General features: G+C 31.2%; 1 protein-coding gene and 1 long non-coding RNA gene across 2 annotated transcripts; one reads left to right on the forward strand and one right to left on the reverse strand.

The window, feature by feature from the left end:
* Window positions 1-4622: 4622 nt before the first annotated feature.
* LOC129000428 (uncharacterized) lies at window positions 4623-11964 on the forward strand. Its single transcript, XM_054427392.1, has 4 exons — window positions 4623-4836; window positions 8630-8934; window positions 9345-9762; window positions 11358-11964. The coding sequence occupies exons 1-4, from the start codon at window positions 4623-4625 to the stop codon at window positions 11645-11647; spliced, it is 1227 nt and encodes a 408-aa protein (XP_054283367.1). The 3' UTR covers window positions 11648-11964.
* A 9135-nt stretch (window positions 11965-21099) lies between these two features.
* On the reverse strand, window positions 21100-22600 carry LOC128999335 (uncharacterized). Its single transcript, XR_008491277.1, has 2 exons — window positions 22516-22600; window positions 21100-21304 (listed from the first exon to the last, which is right to left on the reverse strand). It is a non-coding gene; the product is annotated as an uncharacterized LOC128999335 (long non-coding RNA).
* Between the last annotated feature and the right edge of the window lie 1270 nt (window positions 22601-23870).

Genomic DNA, 23870 nt, shown 5'->3' on the forward strand with positions numbered 1-23870 from the left:
CTTGCATGAGGTGCTACGTTCAGCCTCTGCATGTCCTGCATTTGAAATTTCCATCGTTGTCTTGGGCGCAATGGTCGTCTGCTTTGTGGAAGAGTTTCTGCTGCTATTCTTAGTTTGAAATACAGACCCCTTCTATGTTTTCACTATGCAATTTATATATATATATATATATATATATATATATATATATATATATATATATATATATATATAATTCCGTAAGCGAATCGGTCCCCACGAAATAAAATTACCACTCTACTTTACAGGCCGTCAAAGATTTGGTCATAAGTACTGCTACAGTGCTTCTATAAGCTGTTTTAAATATACCAGCTGTTGTAAACATTGTGTATTTATTTGTTTGTTTATTGATTTTAGTGTCCAATCAATCTGTCTTAAGGTTAGAATGGCAATGCAGGAATCGTGTTATGGAAAGACCGCGACTAAATGTGTAAAAGATTGTGTAGTTATTTAATTTCCATTTGTATGGACAAAAAGCAGCTATTGCTACTATGGTCCCGTAGTCATTTTTATAAAGTGCTAACAAACATTTGAGTTTAAGGCTCTAGATATCCTAATAAATACTCCTCCTCGGACGTAGGATATCCTTGATGACGTACTTTGTGTAAAATAGCTCTAAGCATGTATGCAGTCAGTATGCTTCACAATCAGTATGCAAATATCAGCAAACAAATCATTTATGTGAACGTATAAATAACTTTAAATAATGTTCACATTTTCTGTTTAAAAGGGCACCGCAATATAGCTAAGTACAGTACTTTCAGTAGTTTTTTTTTGTTTTTTATTAAGTTTAACTATATTTCTTTATTTTGTATTTTATCTTTATTTTGATTTAATTAACTCACATGTACGAAGCAGGTTAGGCAAGTTTATCTTACTGGATAAAACCCGAATTGCAAGAAACTTACCAAAACTACAAATAAGATGGGTGATTGGGAAAGTGAGCTTGTTAACTTTGTTTTGGGGCAACTCTCGCTCTTAAAATGGTTTCGTAATATAGATTCCCCCATTTAATACTTATTACCTGTATTGACAACTCCTTTTATCAAAGTATTGTGACCTTGAATAAGTAATTAAAATTGTTTGGAAATCACTGGGTAACGACTTCAAACTACATTTTGCAACAACAAGAAATAAAAAATAAACACAAAAATACTAATAATGTTAGTATAGTATAAACATACCATCCATATCTTAATATAAGCATGTTTCTTTAAACCCTTATATACTGTTGGAAAGATATTTCCTGTAGGTGAGCGTCATCATCCCTTTATAAATTAAAATATGCTCAAAAGTAAGCACAAAAAATGAATTTAAAAATTATAAAAAAAACTACATGGGCCTTATGGGTCGCCATCCTGGTGACGAAATAACAGTGATATATGGACAGAAAACCAAAACAAATGGAAGAAATTCCAATAACATGTATTATTTACAGCGTGGGGTGATTATAGAAACGTCTGTACATTACATGTTTTCGGTCGAGTTTCGACCACTGGACAACCTCTAATTTGAATTAATGGTTGTCATTGTTTTAGATTTCTACTGAGTATAATGTATTTTTACTGAAACCACTAAATTGCTAAAGGTATTTCTTAAATAGTTTGTTATTCAGTCTTATTACTTGAAATTGCAGTTAAATTGAGGTTTAAAGTCTCTTATAGCCTAAAGGGTTTATAGGATTTGACTATTATAATTAGTAGCAAGAGTGATATGTTGAAAGGATTAAGTATTATTGATGACGTTGTTTTATCTTACCAGAGCTATTATTGGTAAACAAGCTTTTACTTAACATAACACAGGGAAACCTTAAAGGAAAACCTAAATATACAATGTATCAATTATTCGTTTGATAACACCATTGCTCTTCTGGAAATGCGTATTTAAATCTTGACAACTATTATTGGCCTGCTGATATTACGTCACGACCACGCTACCCGGAGTTGCTGGGACAACAAATTCCACAGAAATTAGTCTATCAAGTAAAATAGAATGTATTCCTCAGTCAAAGAGAAAGGTTCCTTCCACAAAGGGCCATAATGTTTATAGCAGTACCAAAGCAACCAGAGTTATGAATGTTTATTAATAGCCTAATGATAAAGGGGAAAATCAAAGTGGAAGTTCTAACATGACTTGATTATTTTGAAATTCTGTGGTTTCTTTGATCACCTTTACCTCCCCTAAACCACGAAACAACAGTTTAGAAGTGTTTAGTTTATTGTGGTTACTGGGTTTTATTAAATAAAAAACGTATTTCATAAAATAGTAAGGCATTTCCATGGACCATTTTCGTGTTATTGTCTAAAAGGCTATACAGTAGTTGCCACCCACATCTATTGATAGGTCCACCAGATGTTGTATTGGATGCTTTTCTAAGAAATGTGCTTGGTTAACAGAGATGGAATGTTTTTCCAACATACTCAATAACTAAGATCAAGTTGAATACAAAATACAAAATTATCTTTACTTGTGGATATAACTAACTCCGGGTACCTCTACCTAGGGATGTATATGCTTCAATAAAAATAAACCCTAATAGTAATAACTTAAACATATATATTAACTTAAAAAAACCTAGTAATTTCACTTGAGAGTTCACATTATTGTATAAGTATTTAGTTGTATTGGGAAATAATAGTAAAAATGCCAAATAATTCTCCTAGATATTTAGTTGCATTTCAAAATAGTGAGGTAATAATTGAATGCACATAACCAGTGATCGTAAACAATAATCCACATTGCTAATTAGTGTCTTAGATACATATTTATTTCATTTACCTGATCCGAACTTTATAATTAAACCATTCACAATTGGACATCGGAAAATATGTAAAAAATGTTTAACAAGTAAAATGTTAGCTTTTAAAAAATAAAGGGAATGGTACTAGTCCACCATTTTAAACCCAGCTTATTTAAGGAAATTTCGTACAAAAATGTACTAATATGATGAAAAGGTAATTTATTAGCCGTTGCATGACTGTAATTAATGAATTAGTTCATATAAAAATGCTGTCTTTTAAACATACAAAATTCTAATCAATTTTTAGATAATCAGCAGCTTAAATGGTATTTTATAAGCCAGATTGACGATACTAACAGATTAACTCGTATAGAATTTAAAATTAATTAATAGTCGTCCCTATTTAGAATCCACTAAGCACTAAATCCACTATTTATAATCCACTAAGTATTGAAAGTAAATGCAATTTTGGATTAACAAAATACCTATACGATTTATGTTCTTAACTGAATTAATCAGTTGCAGTTTCAACTAAAATGTAAAACCAACTAATGCAAAATGGCCAATCACGCCCATCTCTTTACAAATGCATCATCCATTTTGGCCATGGCAAACGTGTTCAATGTAATTACCTATTGATTGTTTATGGTTTAACTACGGCAATGTTTGTATTTTCAAACATGTACATTTTTCTTAATTATTCTTTTTTAAGTAAATTTGTATTTGAAATGGCAGGTTTCACGAGATAAGCATTTTGAACCTAAACAAATTATATAAACTGTTTATAAATTATGTTAGATGAGTAATGTTAGGTTGTGATGTTAGGAATGTTTATAATGTAGGTTTGCAGGTATGTTAAGTATGTTTTTGGTATGTGTTTGGTATGTTAGATTTACCTAGCAGGTCAGCCCATTATATAATTAACAATCGTACTTTTCAAAATTTGTTACCGGTATAACATTGGTTGAAAAAATGCTCTAAAAACACATCATATCAAGCTGTATTTGGTGACTTATGATCTGGACTTAAAATAAGATTTTTGACAATTGTACAATAAAGATTAACAAGCATACATTAATTAACTCATGTTTTGGTACAGCACCATGATTATTTTATTGGGGCAAAACGAATTCTAGATTTTTTATGATTGTATTGTAATTTGTATGAATGGTTCTTATTACCTGATGATTAATAATAGTGTTTATTACAACTGAAAAAATTAGCTACTATTAATTAATTACTTACACGATTTCTTTCGAATTTAAATGCGAAGATTACTCAAACGTAAAACTATGATAAGTTTAGATACTTATGTACTGGCATAGTAAGCAATTAAATTTAAACAAACCTAGCTCGATTTCAGTTATCTTAACTATTCACATTAGTTTATTTACAGCTGTTTGATATTATCGATGGAGGTTTTTGATAAAAACAAACTATACTCTGAGTTAGTCATATTTCTGATTATTTTGTGACTAAAAGGTAACGTGTTTTTTCCTCTTTTACTGTAAGCCTACCATATCAACAATGATGGCTCATCTAGGATGACTCGGTTATTTTAAGCTTTAGGTAATTTTTTAAAACAGTGTAACGTATAATTTACAATGAAATATACGTGTTTTAGTGAACATTATAAAGTGTCGTTGGTAACAGTTCCATTAGATTGATTACATCACATGTAGTTTTTTTTAACCATTGATAATTCTAGATCTCAATCATGTTCCAAAAATTTTTTCCTTGCAAATTATACGAAAAATGTGCAAGTGCTATGTTTTAATAAGCTTAGGTCTCGTGATATAGTTTCTTTAATTTTATATTTTTCTAGGTACTTTCAACAAGTGTGCACTAAGAGATCAAACAAGTCATGGAGAAAGTGGAATGTGCTCCGTTTTTGCGAGGTCCTATTCTAGAAGATCCCGATCCAGCTTCGCATCTTTACATTCCGAAAGCTCCCCCTAGAAACTATGAGACTTTGAGTCAAGCTATTGAAGCGGGAAAGTTCAGAGACCAAATTAACGAACCCGCACCAAAAACCATGGAGGAGGCTAGAGGGATTAACATTAGAGACCGGAGAAAAAGTAAGTCTAAATTAATTTGTCATTTACAAACATTATCATTTTATCCATTTACCTTTTTGTGTTTTTTCCACAGAGGGGATGAGTTATAACCATAGGTTTCATGATAGACCGGGTCCGATTTTATTTTTAATTTTAATGTCCCTTGGGCACGAAAACACCATGTGTTCAAATTCAGATTGACTCACCTAAAGTGAACCAATAGCTAACTTTTTTACTATGACCTCAGAGATGTTTTATTACTCTGAGCTATGACATAGAATTATAGCTATGGAGCATTCCTATTTATTTTATATTATGCTTTTTCGGATGGATTAAATTGTAAAAAATTGTACTTTTTCCAATATGTTTTTGTTGTTATATCATATCGAACCCCCATGATGATTGCTTTGGAATTTAAATAAAATTTAAAAACGGTGTCATTCTTGAAATAGTTTATCTAAAGATACTCGTTTAGGAGTTACAGCGTATTACACCTAAGAAAAAGGTTTGTGGTGTACATTCTGCATCATGTAGCACCTAAACGAGTAAGTTGAAAGAAAAAATTAAACTTGCATCTACATTTAAAAAATACTATAACATACAGAGTGTCCCAATATTAATGTTGGCTGCCATTTTGTTAAAATGGTGGCCATTTTTGAACAACAGAGTTTTAACATTGTTTATGATTTGTTTATTGTACAGTAGATACAATTTTAAGACGTTTTTATTCCATAAATATTACTTCTAAACTTACTCTTTTAGGAGCTACAGTATGCAAAGGGTACCCCAAAATTCTTTTTTCTTAAGTGTTTAAGGGAAAGAATGTAATGAATACGTTTTTAAATTACATTTACATTATAAAACAATCATATGGGGTGAGTGATATAGGGTGTTTCTTATAGCATAATAAGGTTGTTGGCCATACTGGAAAATGGCGAACATATTATAAAGTTCGAAGGAATCCCAAAAAAACATCTTATACAATAAAGGCGAATGATCCATTAGAAGATAGCTCTACATATCACTATAAAAAGTTACCTATTGGTTCACTGTAGGTGAGACACCCTGTATATGAATCATGTTAGCACGACAACTCGGGTAAAATTATCCGATTTTAAGAAATTGGGCATAAAAGCGTAAGCCTAGTTATTATTATTAGAACAAGTTCATGAACCAGCATATCGGATTGTGATGGTTTTTTTTTTTGGTAAAAATTTGGTTTTCTTATTTTTTACTCTAAAAACATAAATTTTCACAATTTTTTCCAAACTATTTTGTAAAGCTTAAAAAGAGATAATTTTGTATATTAAAGTGCATTGCAAGGTTATTGGTTCTGAAGTAAAGAAAATTATAAACTCAAAATTTCTATGTTATTCTTTTAGAGAATAACACCCTGTCGTGTCGTCCTGTTGTATGTTCCTTGTTTATGGATACATTTTCATCTAACTTGTCAAATTAATTCATTTTATAGTAAGCTATACTATTATATTTAACAAAAAACACTGTTTACCGCCCTCATTGTAGCAGCAAACCTAGGTACTCGATATTTAACTATTGCTATATAAAAATGGAAATTCAATTAGGCCGATTGAAAATCAATTAATCAGCAGGTTTATTGTGGCGGTGGTATTTATAATTTGCTAGATATAATGCCAAATGGGCAATGATCATTAAACTAAAAAAATGGCATCCACTTGCAAATCATAACTTGCAGAATAATCACGAAATATTGCATTTGTTTCGAATGTGAAATAAAAAATAAATTGTTAAAGAAGTAGAGAGGGGTTTAAAACCGTATCATTTTATGATAGTTTCCGCCATATTTTGTGACAAATAACATAACACATAAATATGTTTTCGTTATTCTATGATAAACCTTACAGTGCATTGGAATATTACACAAAACTAAATGTTACATAGTTTTGTAAAACTATTTAAAAGGAAAACTAATCGTATAAATTTAAAAATATGGTGGATAAGATTTAGTTTTGTTTGGTTTTCTTAATAAAGAAACGTGCTAAAAACCCTTACAGTTGTGATTTGTGTTATTTATCATATTAGTTTATCCAAACCGACTCAAAGTGTCATAAATTACAAAAACCCTGCAACATATTCTACTACGAACTATGTGTTTGTAGTGTATATAGCCTAGTAAATTATCCTAATATAGCAATTCAACCAAAGCATAGGTACAAAGAAAATAGTCGGATTTTAAGTAATAATATCGGTTAATTTTCATTATGTGTTATAATTAATATCTTAAAACTGAGAAACTAGAAATGTCTAAATGTTAGTAATCTACTCTCAGCTCAAGGCAGCAAATGACACAGTTGAAACAAAATGAGTCAGTAATCAACGTCAACAGCAAATGTTACTTTCCCACCACAACTGCTTCTTTGATTGTCTTTCAAAACTCTGTTATATAATGGAGCCTTTTTTTAAGAGAGTGTGTGTTTATTTCGGAAAAATCTTAAAAATGGTTCAAGTTATACCTATTGCATGGTCCTTAAACGTAGTGCAAAATTATTAGATTTTACATTGGAATAAAATAAAAAGGAACAAATAAAAGATAAGAAATCAATTGTATTGGAATTGATAAAGGTAAACCTAATCAAGGTAGATTATTTGTTTATAATATTTATTCACGCGTATCTTATACTAGTTATTATAAAAATAAGGTTGTGTTTGTCCATTTGTCTGTGCGCCTGTTACGACTAAACCACTAAACCGATATAGCCAAAATTAAGCACAAAGATGGTCGACTTATCTAGAAGTGTCGACTTATCTAGAAGTGTCTTGGGCTTATTCACATTCCTGAGTCTCCCTTGGACCAAGGCCCGTCAATATCTAGACGTAAGGTTTTCAAAAGTCAATATTGATTAGTCTCCATAGTAGGATGAGAAAACTCACAATGTTTGCGTTAACATTTTAATAAAAACAACCAACTGCCAAATGCTTATTTCACAATTTCAGACAGCTGATCCAAACAAATGAAATAACAACATTTTACACAACTATGTGGTATGTTTATTTATTGTAAAAAATTTTCATGGATTTTATTCTAAATATATGTCATTGATTATGGAAACAAGACAACTTTTTTATAATACTTTATGTTACATACGAGTAAATAACAACTAATCTGCTCTTTTTCACAACGGTACTCAAAATTGAACGATTCTTTTTTACTCTTTTGCATGTTTATTATCGAAAGGTTTACCCTTTACGTGAAGGTTTTAGTTCATCGATTAAAATAAAACCGTGAAGGTAGTTAAAGTATGTTCATAAATGCATCGCGCTGAACTCTTTATACTACGTACTAAGTAGCCTAATAAATTTACACCACTTAACATACCTAAATTAAAATAAATAAACAAAATGAAAAAAAACATAAAATCTAATGAAGTAATACGTTTGGATTTTGGTTTTAAAACCTTAAGCGGACGACTAAGTATTTATTACAAAATATGTATAGAACCAATCCCGTCCAATCGCGTCCTCCCACAGCTAGAATCGTATAAAACACAAGCACTTTCAAAAGGTTGATAATCAGTTATCACTTGGAAATTCATTGGTGATCGGTGGGACCTGAACCTCTACCACTATACTAGCTCGCTTCACTATTATCGGTTAAAATATTCCAAGATCGTGGATATAGGTATATATATAGCATGGATATAGGTATATATGTAGCATGGATATAGGTATATTTATAGCATGGATATATATATATACAGGTACCATTTATATATTAGTTGTAGTGTTAAATGAACAGTTATGTAAAGTGGAAATAATAAAATACTGTCTTCTATAGTAAAGAGCCAACGAGCAAAAATTGCACCTCAAACGACAGACGGAACGAATCAAATGTCAAATATGCAAGGGTTTGGCTCTCAAATGAACTTTACCCAGGACCCTTATTCAACGGGTAGAGACACCTTTGGTGGACCTTTTGGAGGAGGGGGGATGTATGGAGAGGATCCCTCTCCATTTGGAGGGGGGGCTCCATTCGGAGGAGACCAGTGGGGCGGAGGAGAGGAAGATACGTTTTCAGGAATGGGAGAACCTTATTCAGGTTTGACTGGAGGACCAGACCCACAGGCAACGCGGACTCAGAACGTATGTACATAACAGGAAAGAAAAATGTTTAAATATTATTTAATGCATACATTTCATGGAAGTGAAAATGTGGTTAATAAAGGGCGCATTTCGTCACTAGGGCATAAATTGGCTATTTCCGGCCTAAGCTCGAGTTAAAGGTTAAGGTTAGTAGATTATGAGAAAACTTATTTAACGACTTAGTTAAACCTAAACAAAGCTAAACTAGTTTTATAACCATAGTAAAATACAGAATATTAACATAGTTCTTTTGTTTGCATTTATATTCATGGTTGTAATTTCAAAATCTATAACATTAATTTGTGAAATAATATCTTAGCTCATGAACTGTCATGTATAATGCCTCATGTTAAACATGTACCAGTAGCAGAATACTTATAATTGTGACTAAGAAATATTCTAATGATCAGGATGAAGATGATGGTGCCGATGATGGAGAAGATGATGAAGATGACCATGGAGAGAATCATTATGAAGATGAAACGGATTACGGAGAGGGTGAGGATGGGGAGGTTAGATTAGAGAATGAGGATGACGACGATGAAATAGATCAAAAAGAATTAGACCCTAGTTCATTCCCATATTCAACCTCTATGAATGAACCTGGTGACGAACAAATTATGCAAGATGCAAAGATACTTCGAGAAAGAGATGGAATAGCAAAATCCATGGCCGAGGCTGGTTTTGATAACCACGAGATCCAGACAGGTGATGGAGAAGAGTTTAACAATCCGGTTGCATCAGAAACCGTTCAAGCTGAAACCGGCTCCAATGTAGTGCAGGAGGAAGTCCGTCCAAAGAAGAAACTGAAGGAGAAGTTTATGAGAGGTGAGAAGTAGTCCCAGTTCTAACATTTAGTATTTAGGCCTATCGTAGTGATTTGTTTCCAGTAATCAAAGTGCCAGTTTGATATTAAAAATGGCTTTTTATCGGATTGAAAATTGACCCGGCTGAATTCATATTTTTTTAGCTTTTAGTTTTTACTAGTTGAAAGTAACAGCTCATCTCAGTAACAAAAATCGTACGTTACGTATTCAACATGTATTAAATATTTAACTTGATATTTTTTGTACTAACATCTACTTAAATTGGATTTTATATAAGTAGTACCTATATATATTTAGTTATAACGAACATATAATCCATTAAGTCCAAACACCAAACCAAACCTGCTGAGCCAAATATATAAAAACAAAAAGAAACTTTAAATATCTACAAACATAATGTAATATGAGCTATATTCAAATTTGTAAAATATTAACAATATAGTTGAAACAATAGTAGTTAAGATAATTAATTATTGGTGTGCAAAAGCAAATGTTGAAATAGTTTAAAATAAATAAAGTGATATTACATTAATTAAAGTTTCATTTAAACAAAATAGAATGTAGTAAAGTCTTAAAAAATCTATAAATCTATAAAAGGTTGTAAATACTGTTGATTGACTTAGCTTGGCTTAAAGTAATATGCATTCGACGGATTTTAAAGGAAAATTACTGCTATTAAATTAATTGAATACAGGTAAAAGATGTATTGGATCTTCCTTTAAAGGGAGTATGCGGTGCACTAATTGTTTCTTTTCTTGTCCATATACATCCACATTCTTATATATTCCGAGTGAAGTTTCTTTATAGCTATTTTCAAAATTTTACAGCGAGAGAGTATGGAATTATTTGTTTAAATACGGTGGATAATTCTTGCACTTGATTTTGACCACTATTTTAATTTTCTATTATTAAACAGCTTGCATTGATCTTAGTGACTGTATTTCGATCTTCAACAATATGTGTGATTCTGATTCTACGATTAACTTACCTGCTGACTACATACACAAGTATAGACCTCTTATGTTTGGTTTAATATTGCCACTGACTCTGACCATGGGTTATTGTGATTGTTATTTTCGACTTGAAATGTCTTGATTGTGGGTGAATTCCAGTCAATAAACTTTGTATGAATTAATTATTATTTGTGGAACTGGCAACGTAACCTTGCCGTTAGGACAGCAAGAAGTAGACAATCCTTTTTCCTTTTTCGCAATTAAAGAAGAGTGCGTAACAAAAACTACATATATTTTTCAATTGACCTAGGGTGTGATTATCTAAGTTTCTATTACTTTTCCCATTGGATTTTTTTAAACTTTTTCAGCAAAATAATTGATTGTTTAACACGTTGGGTGCTGATGACGGGAATTCCCGCCATTGCTTAACATTGAAATAAATGCAACTTTCATGTTCAAACATGTTGACAGCCCTAATAGTGTTAACAAAACAAACTAGGCTAGTATGTAACAGTGGTGTTTCAACTTGATAAATGAAAAACATTCAAAAACTGTTTAGTGTACGACTTATAATTATAATATTCTAAATGTCTACGTTTTACATCTTAATATATCACTTTACTTATTTATTTCAATCACACAGACAGAGAACAACTTGAGAGGCTAATGAATGCACAAGGGGACTCAATATACAGAAGAGCGGATGAGCCTCCACCTGGTCGCAAACCACCTGCAGATGATCTTCCAGGCCATCAAAACCCAGGAGAGTATCCACCCTCCAGACACCCCAGGGAGACGAGGATAATGAGTGGCCAGGAGATCAAACAACAGATGGCCATGCAGAAGCTTGCCAGAGCAGCTCTCAAAGCGATCGGCAAGAGAGGTGGAGCAAAAGCAAAAAGAGGAGGAAAAGTTAAAGTTATGTTTATGTAAAATGTCTCCGCATACATGTGAAGCTACTTTGAATAAGTGTGAAAGTGGTGTGTGAAACTTGTCCACTATATTTGACAACAGTCCAACTTATACGCGTTAACATGTCGTAACAAATTTCAAGCATGTACTATTTTTGGAAAACAACCTAAAAATCAGGCAATCATTTTAAATTACAATTTATATGATTGTTTACAATGCTAATTGATAGGGGTACTTAGTTTTTCAAGTAACCTGAGCAACGGACATTATGCCATTAGTCAAAGTAGGCTATTCTATTTTCATATGTTTTGATAAAGAACATTTCGAAAATTTGTGAATCATAATCTTTTATTATTACATGTAACTGGCATCATGTAGCAAAGCATAGCTGTAAAATACTTAGTAGATGACACAGAAAATAATATTGGCTTCAACTCAATAAGATAAAGGAGTATACAGTATAAATCAATAACAAATTCAAGAATCGGCAACCTTACATTTTCAAACAAGAACCTAGTGTCAAAGATATGGGTGGATTTACAAGAGTAAAGCCGAATTTTTCGAGAGTATATTCTAAACTTAGTTACTAAACAAGCAACAATAAATAATTATAATTTCAACTTATAAGGCAAAGCACACGACATGGACTGACAGTAAAAATGTGTAATGTGGTGCATACAATTTTAACCTAATCACGTTATGCTTTTTTGTGTGGTCTGAACTTGATTCAAACATGACAAAAGTACATAGGAACAGTGCAGTCCTCATAGAAGGTTGCATTTTGTTTTATTTTACCTGCATTGTAATTTTGTGTATTAAAACAAGTAATTGCATCCTTTTTTTACAAAAATAGCTCGTTCCTTAGTTGAAATACGATTCTGAAACAGCAAGTTCCCTAAACCTATTAATTAATTAAATTATGCCACCAAATGTCATCAAAAATTAGTTATAAACTTCGGAATCGTATTTAAATGAAAATGTAAACTATTTGATACTCAAATCCTATTTATTATTATACCTACAGTCTTTTAAAACATAATTTTGCCCTTATTCCTATTCCATTGTCAGCTGATGAACGTTTAAACTTCTCGGTAAACTTTGTGTAAGGACTTTCCGCCCATTAACTAAGAAGTAAGTTAATTGAATAAGTCAACTTGCCAACTAATAAAGCAATAGAGTGGAAAGTTCTTCAGTCTGTGCAGCAACTGACAAACTATTTGTTTGCGAGTCAGTAACAGCTTTATGTGGCAAAGCATTAGTCTTAAAATGAGATAATTATTTGTTCCTTAGTGATGAATTATCTTTAAATATAATTGAGTAAATGAAGTGAATTGTCTTAATGGTACAAAACTCACCTTCTTGTCAATTCGCTTACATAAAAGATTACTTTATTTATCAACGTGGTGTCTTATACAAAGATACTTTAGCATAATATTTTAGCAAAGTTTTTATTTATTTATTTTTTTTTTATTTTGGATTTTCACCCGTAAGGAATCATATTAGCTACACCCTTTTTATTTCCTATAATATAATACGCATTGCAGGACATCGAATTAACAATAAATAAATTCATCAAGTTTATGTTCTATTACCTACAAAAAACTATTTTGTGTTCTTAAATTGCATTGGACATATGCACAAATACTTTGTATACAGAAAATTAATTTTATGCATGCAATAGCCTTTGCTCATTATAGGTGGTTTTGAAGCGTACGTCTCTTATGCATTATACACAATGTAAATTATAAATACCCTATGGTTTATTTATAGGTTAATTTAACTACCAAAAAATGCAACTGATAAAAGTTGTTATAAAGTCATAATATTAGCAATTTAAATAGTCACTCGGCACATTATTAGATATAATCAAACAAGCTTAATATGGGCAAACGCAGAACTATTGTAATGGATATATGATTCAACATGACTTGTGTTCGATACCTAGGATTTACTAGCAACTGGGACCAAAGGTTTATTAAAACGATATTGAAATTTTAAACTGTCCGCTTTGGCATTGATATATTAGTATTTACATATCGTTAACGATGAAAAATGCTTAAGAAGTGTTAAATCTTCGATCATTGACCATGATGTAAAAATAAAAAAGGTACTGGTGGAAGTTTATTAATTTATAACGGCAGCTTGTGATCAATTATGCAACATTTGAATTTAAAGTAACAGCCATATAAGAAAATTACGGGTCGGGCTCCAAATGCAGAAACTACATAAAAAATATAATAAATAATAAATAAACTTTACATAAACTCGATAAATACCTTGACTTATTAAGTATTAATATCTTATATATTAAAAAACTTTTGAAAAACTTATGACAGCCAGCCTTGTCATACTACTGGACCGAATTCCACGCGATTAGTACCAAATGAAAGAAATTTTCCTGTATATGTGCAGAATCCCTTTATAAGTTAAAATAGGCTAAAAAATAAACACAAATAATTCATTTAAAAAAAATAGCCTTATGGGTTGTCATGTTTACGAAAATAACAACAAAATATTAACAGAAAATCAAAACGAAGGGAAGAAATTCCAATAACATATTTTATATACAGCGTGGGGTGAAAACTGAGAAATTTGCACAATACATACTTTTGGTCGAGTTTTCAACCATGGGGCGAGCTCTTGTTTATACTAAAATATTTATCTTTTAATTTAGGCTTGAATTATATATAATTTTGATATAGAATTATATTGAATATTTTGGGCTTAATATGAGTCACCAGAAGCAATAAAGGAAAACATAAATTTAATAGTAAGCATGAAACGGCTTGTTTAGCAAACCATTCTTCATTAATAAGCTTATGTTAATTAGTATATGATCGACATTACATTTAACATTATTACACATACAAAAGATAAAGAGTTTGAAGATAATCGTTTTAATTGAAGATTTGAATAACATTGGGTACAACAGTTTAAACACTAAATCTGGTTTGCCAAACTAAACGTTTCACCATATGAAAACAAATGAATATGTAAACCTCAAAGGCATTACATATGAATTAGTAACTAACTCCATTAAACAAAACGTGGTTGGATGGTTTAATTCTGCATTCGGAGAGTAAAACGCATGTTTAATTAACTAGCTTACAGAAAATATTGGATTTAAATAGCTATAATGTTAAGAAAGTTTAAACATGTTACCTTTTCTTTTAAGCTAACGTCTTTTGACATTGCTTAAGTGCAACACATTTTACAGTAGGCTAGTACAGTCAAAAGGAATGTATGCAATGATATAAATTAGGTATTTTTTATTCACTTAATTTATTTTTGAATCGATGTTGCCTAACACAATGTTTCCAACCGACTTGTTAATGTTAGAAATTAAATAAGGTCAGAGTTAACTGAGTTTAAACATATAGTGTGAAATCCATTTATGTTCATTAAATTATTCGAAGAATAGTGCTAATTCTGCTAAATAATTTGACTATTGTATGTGTTGAATCATAAATAAGCCCAACAAAAAAAAATACTCTAATACTTCCTGCGACAATCGTTGACAAGAATGTCTGAATAGACTGTATCAAGGATAAAAAATAAACATAAAAAATTTCATTCTCGATAAATATATTTTACTTTTGGTTACTAAAATGTATTTAGAAGAAACACATGCTTTACATATGGAAATATTTATTTAACATAAAATACTGTTAAAAGAGTATATTGTGCTTGGATATTATTATCAACCCAATCTGTGCAAATAACCACAGTATTTGAGAAACCCTAGATAATATATTTTATTCAAATATCACTCATATCAAAATTAACCAAACAACCAGAAAATGCTTTTAAGCGTGTTGCCATTTTCAACTCTGCATAAATAATTTCAGGCACTTTAGCACCTCTTAGAGAGCTCTTCCCGTAAGAGAAATAAAAAGAGAGTGAGAAAGCGATATAAAACTATTTCCAAACAGTGTGTTTTCTAAAGCTCTTACCTTATTTTTACAATAATGGATCGTTATTTGTTTCGAAAACAAAGTACTGTTGTTCATGAGTTAATACAGTGTTTTATGAGGTATAAGCTAATAAGGTATCGACGTTTTAGTAAATTATATATTATTTATAGTTTTTAAACTCAATATATACATTTGCATTCCTTAAAAAGGCGTATTTAAATTAATTCCAGCAGTAAGGTTTTAATTGTGCGTCTTACTTAGTTAAATAAATTTTAAAATATAATTTTATTTATTTTAATTGTATGAATTACATCATTGTATGGGTCAAATTATATTTATGTGGCAAATATCGTTCAACACTAAAAAAATCTAAGTTTTTAAAATCTAAAGATATCTTGCGTATGGCTTAAAATGGAAAGGATAAGAGCATTTTTAACCACAACAAAGAAAAAGATCATACAATTAAGTATAGTCTATTATAACAAAAATGATTTATGGAATAAGTAATTACTTAGAAATACTATTTTGTTATATTATTAGGGTTGAAACAATAGATTTTCATGTATGTTTAATACAAACAATGTGTGGATATTGTCATTAATTGAATATTTATTTCAAATTAAATGAATATTAATTTGAATATTAAGGGTTATAGTTTTTTTTTATTTCATATATCTTTCTCATTTAGGTGTGTAGCATTTATAATATATATATTTCTAACGCTGGTCAAAGACCACCTTTTATTGTTACTATAATTTACCTTCTCCTAGTTAAATTGAATTTAGCCTAAACCTAGTTTTCAAATAATCTAACATATGTTATGTGGTGCTGCTAATGGCTTTTAGTAACAGTTGTACCTATTTTCGTAATAGGCCTATTAATTTTAGAGTTTTAGCTTGGTAGTTTAAATGAAAAACAGATACACTAAACAAATAATTTTTGCAATAAGGTACATGATATTTAACATGTTTGAGTTACTATTTATTAAAGACATTATTAAATTACTGAACCCTCTCTATCTCCAGTAAATGGGAGAATAATCGCATATTTTGAATAATAACGTATTCCCACACAAGATTTACTTATCGTTTATCCATTTCTAGCATATATTTTCACCAACACCGTTTGCTCATATAAAGTAATCTCACTCTCATTCCTATTAATTAAAAAATGTTTGTAATTTAGAATGAACGAGTAGCCACTAATCCCTCATTGTCATTAATCACTAAAGTCATTGTAATACTTTAATAAGGATTTCCGGTTTATGAAAAATTGTTTGATTGAAATTGCCAGATAAAAAAGGAACTCTCTGGCTTGCCCTAGATTTTACATAATAATGTGTTTTGGTTATTGTTATACTGTTAATATGCTTTTAAGTAAAAGGGTAGCAAGAATTTGTTGCGTGCCAGGTTAGATTCAAATTAATTAAAATTTGATGATTTTTTTTTTATATCGAGCTATGTACGTTTTAAAAATGTGTTCCAAGATAGTTAAGTAAAAGTGTTCTCATTCTTTCATAGACTCCATGAGGGTGGTTCCTCTATTATCATAAGGTTGGACAAATGATTTGTAAACACAAATGACTGGACCCTCTGTATATTTAAAATGTTCATAAAAAATATGACAACTGTAGCTATGTCACTTCAAAGCCGTCACACATATTTTTTGTGTGGAAAAACTATAATAAATTGCATTAGAAGCTAAAAGACAAACATTTTCTCTACAAACAGTTGAACAGCACAAAGTTACTACAATATTGAATCGTCTTCAGAAGAGATCAAGGTCAGGATGTGTTAAAAGCTATTTGCAATTCAAAATAGCTGGGACTGAGTGAGTCAACTTAACGTTTAGCTAGTGTGAACTTTTATAAAATGGTAAGTTAAATTGTTATAACAACCCGAGGATTTGCAAGCACTAACATATGTCGCTGCCCTAGTGGTAATCTAACATAATTTAAAAGGTGATTTGTTTAGTTATATTACTAAAGACAGTACAAGAAGACATTCATGTCACTTCGCGCTCCAATATAATAGAACGGATTAATTCAACATATATGCATAATTATTTACAATTAATTGCAATTTTCAATACAGTTAAATTAATTACTAACAATAAAAGTTCAGTAATTAAAAACTTCCAACATAAATGTATAAATGTATGTTTGTCGTTTTTCGTTCGTCGTTTGTATTTTGTTTGTCCTTTGTTTGTTACCAAACTGGCCATCCGATCGTGATGAAACTTTGGGAAGTTTTTCCATAAACTCTCGGAAAGGTTTCTTTTCCATTAACGTACTAGAACTCCCTTGGAGCTCCACCCCAGTGGCTCTAGAATTTCCCATGTTTACCTTATGTGAATTCATGTTTTTTATATGCATTTTGACAGCTGTTTCAAATAATAAACCAATAAGTTGGGTTCTATCATAGACAAAAAGAATTAAATATAGACCGTCAGCTGTGCTGCGGTTACCATATCTTCTGGCGCACATCGCTTGGAGCGCCATGTATTTACGGCGTACGCGCTACGTAAACTACAGCGGTGTGCGCCGGAACCTATGGTAACCATGGTAACCGCAGCATGGCTGACAGTCTAGTTCTATGATATTCAATAGCATTTAAGATTTACAAGGTTACAGGGCTTAACAACAGAGTGCAGCACTTTAATTCTTTGTCTCCCCGTTGCAAAGCACGGGTACAGCAGCCAACGATGTAAAGAACTACTGGATTGCGCTCTCAGTAGCACTGCGGGCGGTGTTTGCGGTCTCGCTCCCCCCACCATCTACTGGCAGTAGCCGACGCAGCCCATACACTCACCATTGTAAAACGCACTTTTTTAAGTTGCTGCTCTGTTGAAATATATAGATATAAAATATTGCTAATGTATGCCGAACCCTTTTTACTATTCTAAACTTAATGTCTTCTTCTTTTCTTGCAGAAAATAACATATTTGAACTCTTAAAAACCCAACTACATCTGTCCAGTTTTTACCGCAGATCTATGCTTGACATTAACGTAATAGGCCTACTTTTTTCTTTCTCTTTTGTGACCCATTTTGTAAGATACATTGTCGTTACACATTGAAAGAAAAAAATATCTTGTTTACGTCAATCATAACGTTACGTCTGAGGCTAAAACTTAGCAAAATTATACTAATTGTTTATGTACAATTTTTTGTTTCATAAAATATGGTTTCAATTATGAATATTGCACTTTCTATTTCTTCTTTGTAATCACTTATTATTTTACCATGTACGATATGGAATTAGCAATATCAGTTGTCTAAAAACTGCTAAAAATCGGGTTTAGTGAATTTGTAGCTTTTAAAGAATTCATATGGGCTATTTTCTGCAAGAAACAAAACAGACATAAAGGTTTAGATATTTAAAAGAGTTTGACAAGCGTTAGCAATACTTTATCCCTATATATTTCAACACAGCAGCAATTAAAAATGCGCGTTTTATAATTGCGAGTGTATGGGCTGCGTCGGCTTCTGCCAGTAGATGGTGGGGGAAGCTCGACCGCGCGGCCAACACTAAGCCAGCGATCCATGAGTTGTTTATATCGTTGACAGCAGCTAGACCAAATAAAACCCGTAACTTAATAAAAACATAAAACATTTCCTGTTCTAAACCATTATCTTTTGTTCTAGCTGTTACTACTATCCAGCCTAAAGTAAAATAAAGGAGTTTTCGTAAACAAATTAATACAGGGTAAAAATTAAAGCAAACATGCAACTCTCCCAATTGCTATCAAATTTTGACTAAGAGAGAATAAAATCATAACAACTAATCAGTTGTCAAGTTTAAATGTTTTCTCCTGTCAAAAATAACTTTTCTATTATTTTTTTACATTTAAGACTTAATAGCTGTTACTATACGGAAAAATAATGTAAAAGGTCATGTTAGCCCGTAGTGAAGTCACAACTTAGCTGGTTCATACTAAAACTCAAAAGTATATCGAGCAAAGACGACCTAGTATGACTATGTATTGCATTAACCAGACTGTTTATGTGTAAACTGTTGTAAAAAGATTTTCACTATGATGAGATCATAACAGCTGATCAGATGTTTTGTTGACATTTTTGCTTATGTAAAAACTCAAAACAATATATTTTATTTATTTATCTTCACATTGTGTTTTGTGCTCTTTTCCTACAGCCTGTTACAAATTTCTTATAATGTAATAATGTTATAAACTAACGCAAAGGGTGCTTAGCGAAGTCTTTGGCAGGGACATGGTAAAGTAGTATTAGTAATAAGACTGTTATGTCGAGCGAAGTTGACTGGTAACAGCTATTATTGAATAAAAGGGTGAATTATAAAACCATTGGAAATTCTACTGTGAATTTATCTATAAAAATGGAATTAGGAAAAACAATCACAGTACGTTATCAATATTGATAAACATAATAATGTATTATATTTTCAACATGATTTACATAGTTCAGAATCCAAACATCAGCATAATTTCACCGCAAACTTAAACATGTGGAGTAAATATCATACTGTGTTTAGCTATAGGACCGCAGAGTTGTCGTGTAGTTTGACAAGTTTTAGAGAGATGTTAACAGTTGATCTACGTCACATCCAATATTCTCTAATTGAGTCTAGATTTCAACCACTTTCGACAAACTTATGCTGCAAACTCGCCGTGAAAACTTAGTCTGTCAACTTAGATGAGATAAGCAAGGTGTAGGAGGTTTACCTCAAGTCCAGTTACTAGATGTAAAGCAACAATACATTTTGTATTTTTATAACAAACCAAATGTTGAACAAATATGATGTTACAAGGGGACCCGTTTTATAGGGTCCAAAACTTGTTTCCGAGCCAAAATGAATGCAGTGCAATACCCATTTACCTTTTTAAGATTATGTTTGTTGGGAAGATGAAAAAACTAGAAATTAAAATTAATTTGTTGAATTTATTTCTACACAGTAAAGCGTGATTCGCCTACCCCTACCAGGTCACAGTTGAAAAACGTTTCCTATTACAAATAAATGTTCACAAGCGGATTCGTTTCATTTTAAGTTTTTTTTTCAAACTGTGGTTAACTGTCTAACTGTAGGAACCGCTGTCGAATTACAATTCACATTTAAGCTTTTATAAAAAAAAAAACATAGTTGTCATAAAGAGATCTTTGAAAGTATACTCTAGAAATGAATTAAACGTGGAGGGGGCGAAACCCTAAAGAAATTCCCATTCGCAGGAGCGCTAGATTATAAGCTTTAAAATGTCCCCTTATTTGGAAAAATCTGTTCAATATGAAGGTTGGCAAAGGCTTTGTTTCAGGGACACCCCTTATTAATATCCTGCAATATCCTATGCAGATATTGGTTTTATAGGTCAACATTTAAAAGAATGCACCTTTTTAAAATGTTGAAGAATCATATTTTCCGTATGCAGCCAAAAGTCTCATTGCCTCACTTTCCTTAAATGTTCGAATTGCAGGGTTGAAATCGGTGGATTGTGTTTTAATAGTTTACAAACGCACCATTGTAGTTGTATTGCAGTGATATGGTTGTTAAAACATCAAACTATAGGATTTTATAGAAGCGTAGGCAAATAATTTGTCTCAACAAGTATATTTTTTTACATGAAGTACATAAAATACACCCTGATTGATTAGGAGTGATCTACTGTCTCCCACCATGGCTTGGAAACATCGCCCCAAGTTTTGAATTCGTTTTTGTGATAGGGGTTTTCGGTTTTTCATGTGGAAACTGTGCGCTGAGAAGATCCCTGCCAGTCACGCATATAGCGGAGACGATCTTAAAAATTGCAAATGTTAACTAATTTTAGTTGTTGTGAATTATTGTAAAATGTTAGTCTTAGTTACTTACCACGTCTTTGTTGCTGCAATAAACTCGCCTAAGGCAGCAAACCAAAACTGTTAGAGTTCGATGACTTGAGAATAATGTTACCAACTACGTATTTGGATACTAGGTAGTATACCCAGTAGGGATTGAGTAAGAAAATATTAAAATAAATCTAAAGTAAATCTCTATAGTTTGGTAAGATTAAGTTTTTTCTCAACTCCCTTTCTATCCACCAGAAAAATTAAGAGAAGTCTTCTTTACGATGTAAACGGCAACAGGGTTCTAATGGATTTTATTTTAACGAAACATCTTTCCATTAGATTCAATGTGAATCAGTGTCGTCATTTTGGGGGGGGCATTAGCTACCCTTTCGATCCAGGGTTAAAAATGCTGTACAAGCTTATTTTTTCTTAACTTTTTGGCATTTTAAATAAGCTTAAACCTCTCTTTTTGGTTTCAAAACTGCTAATTTTCTCTTGGATCCCCTCTCTTTGGGGGGGGGGGGGTTGGAGGGCGATATTCCATACACCCATAACCACCCGGTGCCCCCTCCCAAGGATTTGGTTGCCTTGAGCTATACGTTACAATATTTATATTAAAATATATTTGGGTTTGAGTATTAATAATACATCATTTTGGTATGCAGATAAATTGATTTTATTTCTAAATAGGAGTAAAAGAATACTCAAGACAAAACGAATGTAAAAGTAAGCATGAAACACGTTAAGCAATATTATTCTTCATTAATAAACCTCTGATAATAAGTATATGATCAACATAACATTTAACGTTATTTCACATAAAAAATAAACATATTTCACATATAAACATATTTCTCTATATAGTTTGGTAAGGCTAAGTTAATTCTCAACTTCATTTCTATCCACACAAAAATCAACACAAAAATAGAGAGTAGAAGGTGATATCCAAGAATTAAAATATTAGCAAAGCGAATGTGGCTATGGAACATATATTATCAATGCTATAATATTGGGAAGGTGGTTGGATTAGATATTTACGTCAATGGCATTATTTGATATTGGTTGTAAAATAGCTTAAATATAAGCTAAGTAAACTAGTCGTGCTAAATATGTGATTCGCCTTGGAACTAAAACATGATGTTGTATTTAATTTTGACTATGTATGTTACATGAACTACTCACCAAAGATATAAAAACTAGGATCGTATACAGTCTCATGTTGAAAGTCAGCTAGCAAACTACACGTGTGATGAAGGCAAATGGTATGCGTAATTTGATATAATGAGATATTTTGCCAATTGAAGCAAACATTTGTGTGTCAACGGCCTTGTACATTTATTGAGCCAAGTGTTTTCAACTCTTAAAAACTATGGATCTACTCATGGATTAATAGTTTTAAATTTTTATAGAACTTTATTTTGTCATTTTTTAGTTTAAATGCTTCGATTAAATAAGTAACACAATGTTCATCCCTTTTTCAGGTTGAATAGCCTTAATTAAAGTTTGGTTGGATTCAAAATACTGTATATAATACAATTAAAATAAATCTTAAACCAAGAATTAAACTACAACTTATTTTCTGGTTTCATTTTGGGAATTACACATGAAAGTGTATACACTAACACATAAAAAACAAATATAAATTTTAGTCACATATCATATTTATTTTAGTCGCTTAACACATTATTAAACCCTAATTTCAAAATATGGAAAATTTGACGATTAGAGATTATCTACAAGTAAAACAAAATGTTCTAATAACTGTATAAACTATACAGCTAATTTTTATATGCAAGGTAATAAAAGGTTAACTGGAAAATGTTCCTATTACAATGTTTAATCATGCATTATAAACGATAACGGTAATCTTAAACTCCTCGATAACTTGGCCTCACTTTTTGGATCTGTACCAAAACACTATGGGGCTCTTCAAGTGTAGAAACAGGGTGAATGGAGATAGAAATAAGACAAAATATATAAATCTTACATTGATCTCTTTAAATAGAACAGTGATCATTCAAACTAGGCAAAGAATGTAAAACTAATAGCCCACATTAAATATTATTAGCGAAAACAAATCCAATAGTATATAAATATGTATACGGGGTAAACAATAAACAGCATAAGTAAGCAGACTCTGGAAAATGGTTGGTAGTATACAGTATAGGTCAAAATAAAAATAAAATAAAGAAGAATTTTTTTTTCATAAACTTGTTTTAATTTTGATCATTCCAACTGTTTCTTTAATTAAACTAGGTATATATGTTAAGGTAGAAGAGACTTGGTTACAAACAAATTTCATCTTGGTATACTTGTAAATTTCAAAATGGTGGCTATCTTACTTTTCATAGTTAAAATTGCTAAGATATTCCAGATTTTTTTTTAAAGATGTCATTATTAAAGGTGTCATAGTCATAATACAAACACATATTGAGTGTAATTTGGGAAGAGCTAAAAGAGGAGAGTAAAAGCCATTTACATTAACTGGTAACTACTAATACAATAGCCCTAATAATGTTTTGTGTTTTATTTCCATT

The sequence above is a fragment of the Macrosteles quadrilineatus genome, unplaced genomic scaffold (assembly GCF_028750875.1).
Source record: "Macrosteles quadrilineatus isolate MER2022 unplaced genomic scaffold, UCM_ALF_1.0 Scaffold_8__2_contigs__length_117827958, whole genome shotgun sequence".
Lineage (NCBI taxonomy): Eukaryota > Metazoa > Arthropoda > Insecta > Hemiptera > Cicadellidae > Macrosteles > Macrosteles quadrilineatus.